Source organism: Buceros rhinoceros, unplaced genomic scaffold, assembly GCF_000710305.1.
Source record: "Buceros rhinoceros silvestris isolate BGI_N320 unplaced genomic scaffold, ASM71030v1 scaffold10089, whole genome shotgun sequence".
Classification (NCBI taxonomy): Eukaryota; Metazoa; Chordata; class Aves; order Bucerotiformes; family Bucerotidae; genus Buceros; species Buceros rhinoceros.
The window spans coordinates 43,903-56,341 of record NW_010433304.1 but is presented as its reverse complement, the minus strand read 5'-3'; the positions used below and the strand labels follow the sequence as shown (position 1 = coordinate 56,341).

Sequence of the window (12,439 nt, the reverse complement as noted above, 5' to 3'; positions counted from 1 at the left end):
CATGTGAACGTGCCTTACTGTGGTGTGTATTTTTACCAACACTGCTGTAATTTCCTGAGTAAGCTGTAGTTGGGTAATTGGGGAAGAACTCAGACTTTCTAATGTCATGAAGGTTTGCTACAGCATGATTAAAACTGGAGAGTATTGTTGAACTTGTGTTCCTAATAATTGCTGTAGACTAGCCTCTCCCATGCTTTAATGACTGTCAGGTATCATTGAAAGCCCAAAAGATTCTCACTGTTACATTCTGGGGTTTATTTAGAATGCTTAACATCTCTCAGAAGCTTCTGAAATGTGGTATTTTTATTTTGTGTGTTCCTTTGGTTTTAATTCTTCGATGATCCCTCTTTTCAGATTTCAAATTATAATCTATTTCCTGATGCATTGCTGACGCCCCGTGAGCCATGTCAGAAGTACTTCCAGGTCAGATGCCCTTTAAAAGATTCTGCTATGCAAATATGTGAAACTTTCCTCTTCTTTTCCTCCTTCATCTTCCCAGGCCCACATTTCTCTTTCATTTTGCACTTACACATGGAAAAGTGCAAGCACTTTCTTTTCTTTTTAACAGTGCCTTTTTGAATAAACTATTCAGCTTTTGCTATTTCTATAAAAAATACAATGCAAAAAGGTCTTATGAGAGATAAAGGCAAATTGATCATGTGCTGTTTTCTCTTTGCAATGGTATTTTGTCTCCTAGAGCTGTAAAGTTTATGACAAGATTGAAGAACATCAATAAAAGTTATTCAAGTAATAGCGTTATTTGCATTATTATGATCCTTAGGAAGTTGGGACTGCTTTGTGTTAAACACATTATAGTGGTATATTAATCTATGCCTGTGGGTATATTTCTAACTGTTAGAAGTATGTGGTTGAGACTTTGTTTTAAAAAGTAGGCAAGCGAAAACCGTTAATGGATTGCTATGACAGATCTTCTACCTACTTAACTGCTGTCTTGAAGTACCAATCCTTTAATATGTTATTATATTCCCAGTAATGATAGCATCCCAATTCTTCTTAGTTTTTCAACAGAGTCTAAATATTTTTTAATATATTACCCCATTTTTACTTGCTGATCACTCATCTGCTTTAGCTAAGATATACCTATCAACTCGGTGATTCCTGGTCTGCTTTTCCATTTGTGCTTGCTTTTGAGCAGAATGCAGAGGAGCTGAAAAATGGGTGCCCTGTGCCAGTGGTGTTGTCCTTGTCTGTAGCCAGCAGCATGAGGAGTTGCCCAAGCAGGGAGAACGGGGTCTGCCAAGGTGGGGTGCCTGGGCACGGGTCCCCTGGCACGGGATGTTGGTTAGCTGGGGAGGGGTGCAGCACCAGCGCATGTTAAAGTACCCTTGTGGCAAGGGGGGCAGGGTTGGTGGGAGAGCCAAGATAGAAGGTACAGGAAGCCAGTGATTGGAATTTTGGTCTTGAAATTACAGGAACGAGTTGCATTTCCTGGAAGTTTTTAATTAAAATTGAGCTTTGCTTTCTCTGGGAAAGATGGTGTGTTTCAAGCATCACTGTGTCCTGTATAAAGGAGGAGGGACAGGCTATAGCTCTTCCTGCATATGCTGTTCTCCTACACAATCTAGGGGTTTTTTCAGTGTATTCGAGCATTTCCTTGCATTCAAACATTTTCCAGCACTTCAGTCCTGGTCTGGTAGCAACTTCTGCAAGACCAGCCCCTTCACATCTGTATTTCTGGTTCTTTTTTTTTTTTTGCTTCTTTTGCTGCTTCCCTTTTCCCCCCCTCTATATCTGTTTCCAAGAGTGGAGAGAAGCTGGCTGTGCGTATCCAAGAGCCTGGCTGGGAGTGCAGGGTGAGGGCCAGAGAGCTGTCCTTTGAGAGGACAGCCTGCTCCTCTCTGCGTGCATCTTGTGGGACTGTTTGCATGTGGATTGATTATTTGATTAATGGATCATTCTGTAGGGGATCAGCAAGGGAGGTGGTGTCTAGTGGAAGGTTGATTTTGACATTTTTCTGCTTATGATCTTACAGAACCTGACTTAGCACCCAATTTACAAACAGTGCTTGGGTCACAAAGACTTCTGGAGGCTTTGGCTCAGTCATTCATCAATGTGCCAATGTTAATCATAAATCCATGTGGGTATTTTATCAAGCAGATTAGTAAAACATAATACACTGTTTCTATGTGCTTATTAAAATATTTTTGAATAAGTGAAATGCTACAGCAGGAGACTGACTAAAGATAATCTGGCAGACAGATGCTTAAGCTTTATCTAGGAAGATTATTTTTTAAGAAATTTGTTCAGTGGTAAAATTAGTGGCAAACATTACATGAAGCAGCTCACTTGTAATAAGGAACAAGAATAAATTTAAGTCTTGTTCCAGATTGTGGCAGTTGTATTTATTGATTAAAAAAAATGCTTGTTTTAGTTTGCTGAAGCATGAAGTAAAACATAATCTAGTGAAATCCATAGATACTGTGCAAGACCCTAAGTTTTAAAAGGTCAGGCAGTGGGTCAAAATTATCCTGCCCTATTAATTTATTATTTATAATTCCTGATTGTCAGACTTCTGATTCAGAAAAAAATGTAAAGCAGCCGGTCCATTGGCCATTTTGTGTTTTTTAGATTAAAACATGTGCTTTGGTAACATTATGTAGGATCAGATCTGACCTAAGGTTTACATTAGAATTGGTTGGTTTTAGGCAAGATGCAGAAAGCAACATTTGTGGGTGTAATTATGAGAAGTACATTCATAAAGGTCCTTTAAATTATGTGATGGTTGTGTTTTAGAAGTCTTTTGTGGCTAAAGCTGAAATTGTCAATAGGATGTTTGTGAACTGTTACTCAAGCTGATGGTTTTTGTACAGTGTGCTTGGGGCCATCTTCTGAAGAATTTGAGCTCGGTCTAGGCTGACTAGCTGGGGCTTAAGGAAAGGGCAGACATGAAAATTTTTAAAATTTAGTTTAAATTCTGAGTTTTAGAAGTTACACTAGAGGGGTGATTCAAGGAATAGAGTATATTTGGTCTGCTTGGTTTAGAATAAACTAGAGCAAAGTGTGCAGCTTTGACAGCGCATCAAAGAATGAACGCTAGCAACTGTGTGTGCATTTAGGTAACATTGTGAAGTGCTCCTTTTCACTCTGTCTATATATATGTTCTTTTAAAACCCATATATTTAATCTCTTGTAAATCTCCACAGCACTCAGTTCTATCATATATCAAATATACAAGGATGCAACACAACTCAGCTGGAATGATCTGTCATCGGCTTACTCTAATTACAGCTTGTCATTCCTGGATAAGCCCCAGACATGTTTTTATATGCAATATAAGCAGTCCGTGATATTTGAGAGTTAGAAACAACAGAAAGGGCGTTTCATGCTGTGGCAGATGTGAGTGATTTATTAATTGGCCTCTAATTTGGTTGCCGGGTGTCAAACAACAGTGACTACTACAGAATGTAAATTGAGGTGTTCATGGAGTATTTGTGCAGATTAGTGGAAGCCATAAATAGGCAGTACAGGAACAAATCGTGGTTTTAAAAAGATACCTTTTTTTGATTATTTTTCATAGTCTAAAAGTCTGTTCCCTCTTAACAGTTTTTCAAAATGTGAGCTGTGTTTCTGGCATCAGAAACTTGTCTACAAGTAGAAAAAATGAATGGTTTTATTTCATGGTGGAATATGTGTACTGTGCTGTAGGATGTATGTTTTATTCTTAAGCTGGAATTTTGTCAGCTGTAGAAATAGTGAGTGTTCTTAATTTCTGGAGTGGCCTTTTTTTTAAAGCTGATTGAATTAGTGCAGGATATTTTGTCACGGGATTTTCTCCTACCCTGGAAATCAAATACACCTTTGTGAAACTTGTATTCCCTCACTTCTGACCACCTGCTTCCCCCCTCAAAAAGAAGGAGGGAAAAAAAAAAGCACAGGGTGGGGGAAAGAAAATGCAGGTGTTGAGGCAACAGCTGACTGGCCACGCAGGCTTAAAATTAACAGTACTTGAGTTCTACCCTAGATGAAAAAGGAGCAGCATCTGCTTGCGGTCTGCTTAGAAATTTCTCAAATGTTCTGCTTCTTAGTGATGCATGCCTGAGGAGTTCTTCCACTCCTCATCAGACGTAGAAGTGAAATACTACAATATAATGGGTTTAGAGATGACTTCTGGAGTCCCATGCATTTGCAAAGGGTGCCTCTCCTGTCCCCAAGCCTGCCTGCAGCAGAACCTGATGTGAAAAAACTACCCTAAAACTGCCTCGTATAGGTCAAGCTTTCTGTGTTTTCTCAGCTTCATGGTCCTGATGATTATTCTTTATTTTTTTTTCTGCCTCTGTTTTTCCTTATTTAATAAGCTAAGCTTTTGTCTATTCTCTTAACCAGTTAGGTTGTGATAATTTTCCTACTGTAAAACAATCATGTAAAGTGCCTTATCCCTTTAGCCAGAAGCCCTAGCAAAATAGTAAAGTATATAATGAGAGTGTTTCATGACTTGTCTCTCTGGTTTTTCTAGTTGATTCTGGCGTGGACGCGTTGGCAGTGTTTATGGCAAGCAGCAGCACGACGGATGTTGTGAATCGCAACAACCCTGCCACCCCACCAAACACCCTTAACCTGCGCTCCTCTCATAACGAACTTCTGAATGCAGAAATTAGGCACACAGAGGCCAAGAACAGCACTCCTCCAAAATGCAGGAAAAAATATGCACTGACTAACATTCAGACAGCCATGGGTCTTTCTGATCCAGCAGCACAACCCCTTCTGGGGACCAGCTCTGCTAATATCAAGCTGGTGAAGAATGGAGAAAACCAGCTTAGGAAAGCGGCTGAGCAGGGACAGCAGGATCCCAACAAAAACGTCAGTACCACTGCGGGCATAAACGTAACTTCTGAGAAGTTTGAGGGCAAAGAGCCAATCCCACAGGATTCATCTGGCTGTGAAATATTACCCTTGCAGCCAAGGAGGACCAAGAGCTTCCTGAATTACTATGCGGATCTGGAGACATCTGCTAGAGAGATAGAGCAGAGTTTTGTTGGGATGGAAGATAAATCTGCACAAAGCAACAGTCAGGCTTCTACTGTTCTTGTCAATGGGGAAGTCCTGCCCCGGAAACAAAATAAGCTGTCTAGCCCAGAGGATGGCCAAGTTGCAACCGTGTCATCAAGCCCTGAGACTAAAAAAGACCATCCGAAAACTGGGGCCAAAACAGATTGTGCCCTCCATAGGATTCAAAACCTGGCCCCAAGCGATGAGGACTCCAGCTGGACTACGCTGTCCCAGGACAGCGCCTCGCTGAGCTCTCCTGATGAAACAGGTGCGTAAGTAAACCACTGTTTTAGCAATACGTTGCTTAGCTCCTCTCGGCTGGCGGCTGGAAGGGGAGGTGTGATTTAGTGGGGAAGTGAATTGCATTGAAACGCAAATGCTGGGCTTGCACCCCGTTCCTTCTCTGCTTGGGAACACTTGGCAGCCTCCTGCTTGATCCTAGTGGCTTTACTGCTGTTTTGGGAAAGGCACCAGCTAATGCTATAGACAGGGTCCTAAAAATATGCTAAAGACACCTTTTGCTAGTTTATAAGTAATTGCTCTTCGCTAATCAATAAATATGTGTTGTGAGTAGTACGTGGTTGTCTGGAGATGCTAAAGTATGGAAAGCTGTCTACGCACAACAAACAAACTATCCTGAGCAATGATTTTCAGGTTCAGCAAAGATTTTTACTTTTCTAAGTAAAGTGTCCCCCCTCTGCCCCAAGTCATTTGATGATGCTCTTATGTAAAAAAAAAAAAAAAAAGTCCTCCCAAACCTTTAATTTCTCTGTTTGGGGTGTGGTTTTTTGGCAGTTTCATACCATAACTCAGAAGCTGAAACCATAGCATTTCATATTTCGGAAGCCTGGGGTCATTAATTATTTTAACAGCAATGATGAATTCTGTATTGGCATTATGTTTAACAATACATCTGCATTATTTTTAAAACTCTAGAGATCTCATTTACTCTAGTTAATGGACTTAGTAACTTATTTGTGTATCCAAGACAGTATATAAAGGTACAACTTTGTCAAAATGAGGGGAGGCAATCCAATTCTTGAGGGTGATATGGGGCTACAGAAGTTCATAATACATTTTTCTATTTTAAGTGATTTCATTATTACAGTGCAGAGATTATGTACTCTTTGGAGGCCACCGTGGTCCCAATCCACAGCTGCATTTCATGTCAGTCATGTGTGATTACGACAAAAGTTATTTTTATTTTAATGCGTAGGGTTTTTAAAATCACAGCCAGAAATGCCCACAATGTTACATATTTTCTGATCTACTTTTTGCTGCGTAACAAGCCTTTGATGTTAAGAGAAAATTTTCATGAAGTCACCTCTTCACATGCAAAATGAGAAAGTTTTCAGTTTACTAAAATTGCTGTTCGAGTTAGTATTATTTCTTGGGATACTTGATAATACATGTGTGACTTCACTGCTAACACTTTCTGGAGAAGCTTTCATTAGGAAGCATTTAGATAACTTAATGTGGAGCTTGTTGACTCCTCCTGCCTTTGTACTTGCCCCAGGTTTGGCAATGAGAAACTCTGGGTAGAAAATTTATGTTCACTGAAAACTGAATTAGAGTAATTCCAAGTAGCCTGAGTAAGTAAGGGTTGCCTAAGATGCTAAGAGCTAGCGTAAGTTTTGTTTCTTTTTAAATAATGTGCTTAAAATTTTCTTCCCATGTGTATTGCCACTGTATGGTGTATGAGCTCTGTCAGCACTCAGGAAGAGGGGGATTTTCTGTGCTGTTTTGAGGTGGTGTTAAGTTTGCTTTTTTAAGTAACCAAGTATTAGCTGAGCTGTGGTTCGTTTGCACTTTGGAAATAAAGGGGAACTTTCCCCTGCTGATTATGGAGGCTTTCCTTGTTTAGAAAAAAAAATTCAAAAGTATCAATTCATAGAGCTTTCAGAGCTCACCACTCTTCTAAAGCAGAATAAGGGATTTTTTCAAAATTCTCCGCTCCCTTCATCATTCTAGCAACCAATATATTACAAACACACAGTTACAGAAAGGCAGATGTCTGGATATCTGAGTTCTTTCTTTAAAAGAAAAGAGTTAAAAATAAACAAAGCCCTAGAAAATCTCAAAATTTCCTTTCAAGATTGAAGTGGTAGAGGTGTTTCTTTCTCATCCGCGTGGTCACTGTCAGAGAGCACCGAGCAGGACACAGGGCCTGTCATACTGGATTGGATTGCTCATTTTAAGATGCCTGTATATATCAGTATTCTTGGAGTCTTAAAACATCCAACTGTTGCAACTTGCAACTTAAAAGATGTCTCTCTCAGGATTATTTGTGATATTGAATTTACCTCCACTCTGATAAAATTGTTAATCATCAAGTGTTTCTAGTTTCTTTCCAAAATGGACTGTCAATTGATACAACAGAAGAGAGCTAAGAAATCTGTCTAGTTGCCATGGGTGCCAGGATAACTTTTGGATGTAATAAAACAGGCCAGTTTCTCAGGCTGCCCTGCAGCAGTGTAGAAAAAAGTGGAAATCGCAGCTGGTGCAAATATCTCCAGACTTACTTGTTAGGGGGCAAATTTTCTAGCTGTTTTGAGGGGCTCCAGCCTTTTAGATTTGAGTAATGTGCCATCCCTAGGCAAGTTCATATATCTCCAAGGATATTTGAAGGGCAATGAAATAAGAGGTGAAATAAAAGTTGAGTAAATGAACTGAAGTTTCTTTTTTGAGGCAGGGTCAAGAGCAGTTCAGTGTTTTGCATTGTAATCACCTGTGCCTTTTCCTTCCCAAGAGTCGCTTGAGTTACTGTGGTGCTGGTCGACAAGCATTCCCCTCTACTCCTTCCAGGTCAAGCTGCGGCAGTTAGGTCACTTGTCAAATAACTTTGGTGCTAGTGCAGTGGGTGGAGTTAGAAGTGCTGGAAGAAATCAAGTAATTCTTGCTGCTTCCCAAAATCCCTCGCACCCTTCTGCCATGCTGGGGAAAGAGAAATAGTTTCCCACAAGCAGAAAATACGTCCAGTACATTTGTGTCAGTGGTGGTTGAAAACCAAAGAGGTTCCTAGGGGGCTGTATCTAACGCCTCTGAGGTTGCAGAGTAGATGTGAGAGCCCACATATAAGAGTAGGTAAAAAGAAGAAATCTCAGAAAGCAAGGATTGGTGGTATCTTGGCTCCCTTGTGATTGCCTAATCTGGTTTTAAACAGCCCTTCAGTGGAGGTGTTGCCCTAATCTTCTTGGGCCATCTGCTGCAAAGGCCAATCGTGATTTCCCCCATGGTAGATCTCTCCAGTCTTTTCAGCGTAATCTTTCATTCCTCATTGTCCCTGTGTGCTGGCTTTGGTGAAGGAAAGCCCTCCTGACTGGCTGTTGTGCAGTGAGTCCTGGTGGTTCCCATCCTGGAATTCTGAGATTTTGGGTGTGGCCAGGGTTTCTCACTGCCACCACATCTGGGTGAGAGGGGAGCATCATGCAGGGTCTTCATGGCTCAGTACATTCCAACCCTTCTGTTTATGCTCCCGTAATAAATGTTGGGGACCAAAGGGAGAGAGGCGTCAAGGAGAAAAATCTGCAAAGGTAGACAGTTTTAAGTCATATGGCTTCTGGGAAGGGAAAAGTGTTTTGAGAACAGTTAATCCATTAAAGACTGTGATCAGGCAGATACTGGAGAATTATTAATGTACAATCCAGAGATTGTATTTAGCTGGTTAGTATACAAGTATATGTAGGAATGTCACAGAAATACTCTTTTACTGAGAGGACACTTGAAAATGACAATAAAGTACTTCAAGGGCTTCTGAATTTGTGGTTAACACAATTTGTTTTGTTTTGGGGTTGTTTTGTTTTGTTTTGGAGGTATGTAATTCAAAGGCCCTCAAAAGTTTACTCTTAAGCTTAATTGTTTGCAATGGGGATGAGTCACTGTTTAGACAAAATCCTCCTGAACTCTTATTAGGGCAGAGTACTCTTGATTGTGGTCTAATGAAGAGATGTTTTTAAGAGGCCACTTTTTCTCAGTGAGGAGGCAAAAATAAGACAATCCAATTTAAAAACACAAAACAACTGGCTGGATATTAAACAAATGTTAATGCTGTTCAGTGGTAATGTTGTTAAACAAATGTAGTAGAGCTCGTTAATAGCAGGGTCACTGACCACCACAAGCACAGTACAGTATAAGAATTGTGCTTTGAGGAAACTCTTCTTCGTCCTCCAAAGAAATTATCTATGTCTGCTTCTTGGCAAGAACTACCTTGACTTCAGCATTCAGAGATTTATTTTCTTTTATAAGGACTTTCAGCTTTCCTCCACTGGCCTCAGGACCAACTGCACCCACACAGCTGTCATTCAGAGAGTGTGTTGTGGGCTACCGAAGACCAGCTCTGGATATCTTTAAAACTGCAAATGGCACAGTGCTGGTTTTGAATCACAGCAAATGCGTCCTCCCCCTCCAGAAAATGTCCTTAGTCTAGTTTTCAAAGGAAATGTATCTTGTGTTATTACAGCTTCTACCTATTCTTTGTGTCTGTGTACTCACCAGTTTCACGTACATTTAGTCAGTCTGTCTGACACAAACAGTAGGAGTCAGTTGAACACTCTTGAACTTCTTATCACCTGGAAAAAAACCAAAACTGTTTCAGTGGAAAGCTAGCCCTCCTTGGTAAAGTGTAGCTCTCTATGTAAAAACCTCAAATGAATTAGAAATGAAAATTCTCTGGAAAAAAAAAGATTTTTTTTTTGCCTCCCCGCCAAATACTGAAATTTGCTTTTGCTTCGTGTTTTATCCTCATTTGAACAAAACCCATTCCTTCCTGAGCAGGGAATAGCCCCAGAATTAGGACAGTCCCTGAGATGTGGGACACTTGGTGCTAGAGAGACACAGGTTTTTCTTGCCCTAGGACAGTCACCCTCCTTGCTCTCTTCACAGTTTCAGGAGACTGTGAAGAGGCCTCCAGCTGCCCAGGTTCTCACCTTTTGGCTCATGTAACAGCTTGTTTCTCCCTGGTTGAAAATGTCGTTCAAAGGTGTATTAAGTACAAGTGTTGTCTTTTTCAGGGAGTGCTGCTGCTTTATGTGATTGCCACGTACCAAATGCCTGTCTGCTGCTGGTCTTGAGTAAATCTGAGAGGGCAGTTTAATAGCTGATTGTGAATAAATGAGTTTAACGCAGTGCAGAAATGACAGTGACAAGACTGGCCCTTTGAGATCAGGAGTGTCACTCTTGTAGATGGAGGCTGCTATTCTGAAGTAACAGTATGTCTGGATAGAATAGTCGTCTAATACAATAAAAATTACAGCAAATCATAAAATAGTCAGAAGGAGTTATACCAGTGGTCAGTCTACTGCTGATTTTAAGCAGCATCTTTGTCAAAATTAAAATGAATGTGTGTTTAAAAGCACCTTTGCAGTAAGTACCTATCTGATACAGACAAGAAGTATGTTGTTTACTATTGAATGTGCTTTCTGTGTTCCTAAGTGTGGGAAGAAAAATTACAGTAGTAGAAATACATTTAAACACACTGGATAAACACAGTTCTTATAATTCTAGAGAAAGAGTATATTATCACCTATACGGTTGCAGGGTTCTAGGTAAACATCCAATTTTCAGATTTTCCGGTATAAGAGGCTCTAGTTCACACCCACTATGCATCCTAATAGTCTGTCATCTTTTAATGTTGAGCCGGTTTTTTTTAATCCTGCACATTACTGATAACCACATGTCAAGAACAGTGCATGTTTATTGACCATTTGCTGACTGCTTATGAAAAAGGAAAGGTGACTATTGCTGTATATCCCCAGTTTTTAGCTATGTCACCTTCTGTATGTGGAGTAACTACAATGGCATGTTTATCTTCCTTTTAGCTACCCTGTAAGAGGTTTTTAAAGAAGAAGTAGTAAGCCAGTTTAAAAGAAATAACAGTTACACGATGCTGACAGTAATGATCATCATTCAGGGTCTGCTGGTAGAAGGCTATGAAATAAATTGAACTTGATAGCAAAATGAACTTGAAAGATGACTCTCTAAAGTACACGCTGCTGCTATCAGTTGCGCAGGGAGGCCGTTTGCTGTGTTTGGGCAGTCAGGTTGATTTTACCTGTGGGTTTTCGGTGGAGCTAACTAAATCCATATCTTCAGTGCTTGGATGAGTGCTTGGATAAGTGCTCTGACATGAAACCCAGAGTTTCCATGGTAAAGAAGGGTGATCAGCACCCTTTTGAATTGGGATAGTTAACAAAAATAGCTATGTAAAAGTGAATTAATGTGCTTCAATTCAGGAATGGGAGGATAGATTTTTTTTTTTTTAACAGTAGTGGTTAGCATCCTCTCCCAAACTCTTGTTGGATCTACAGAAGAGGCTTTCCAGGATGTGTTTTATGATCACAGTTGCAGTTTCAACAAAGCCAAGGAACAATTTTTTATTTCATCAGAGCCATTCATTTTCTTTCCTAGGGAGGGCTTGATTCAACTGCCTGCCTGGCGGTGTCCTCTTACCCTGAGGTGTCTGGTAGTGTCCAAGACGGGCAACAGACAGGAGGCAAGAACAAGAACTTGCATTCCTGAGGAGCAACCGCAGGTTAAGCGGGGTGCACATCAAGTAACACAAATGAATTAACCAGCTGGATAGAGCCTGCAACACCTACCTTGAAGTGCAGAAACAAAATTTATTCTTTCTCTGTGTCTGCCTTTGTTTTAAAAATTGCTCCTTGGTTAATCTCTGCTGTATTGTGCCTAGAAGTGTCTAGGATGGTTTGTCATATTCTTCCCAAGCACAGCTCTCTCATGGCATGGCATCTCTCCCTGGGTGCTTCAGGGCTGGGAGAGATGGAGTTCAGAGACAGTTACTTTCTAGTGACTGTACTTTGACTATCAAAGCATTGCTGTGCCTAGCTCAGTGCTTTGGCTAAAATAGAGACAAACGTGTCCCTGTCCTAATGACATAGCTTCATTAATTTTGGTGTTAGTCCTGATGAACTTCTGGCCACTTGATGATAGCTGCTTTCTTTTGCCCTTGGTATTTCATTTCTTACTTGGTGCATGTCCTCTCAGGGACACTTTCTTTGCTAGTGTAGTAAAGCATGTAATTCCTAATCTGGTCAAAAGCAGAGTGCTGCTCTGTATAAGTGCAGTGCTATGATTTTGAGTGGTTTAAAAATTATTATTTTCTACTCACTAAAGTGTATAGTTGTAGGCCTGGCTGCTGGAACATGTGGAATGCCAGTGGGGCTTGAAACTAAAAGGCGACAACAGGGAGTAGAGGTTTGATAGGACAATGCAGGACAGTGAATGCCAGCGTCTATAGCTTCCACCCGGGTGGTAGTGCGAAGAGTTCACAAGATCTTCAGAGCACCGCAAATTTCCCTTGACTCTGTAGTGGAGTTTACATTGATGTGTAATGTTAAGCAATATTGGGACATGATTTTTATGCAGGCTTGTTTTGTGTTGTAGAAAAGTGGAAGACTCTTCTGAGCATCTGTGG

At 40.6% G+C, this 12,439-nt stretch overlaps 1 protein-coding gene across 1 annotated transcript in view; it reads left to right on the top strand.

Moving 5' to 3' along the window:
• Positions 1-350: 350 nt before the first annotated feature.
• Positions 351-12,439, top strand: part of LOC104500416 (amyloid beta A4 precursor protein-binding family B member 2-like) — a gene marked incomplete at its 3' end in the record, with an annotated part of 42,486 nt that continues 30,397 nt past the window's right edge. The window contains exons 1-2 of the mRNA XM_010144058.1: positions 351-423; positions 4,475-5,275. Coding sequence (XP_010142360.1) covers positions 405-423; positions 4,475-5,275 — 820 coding nt within the window. The remainder of the gene's footprint in view (positions 424-4,474; positions 5,276-12,439) is intronic.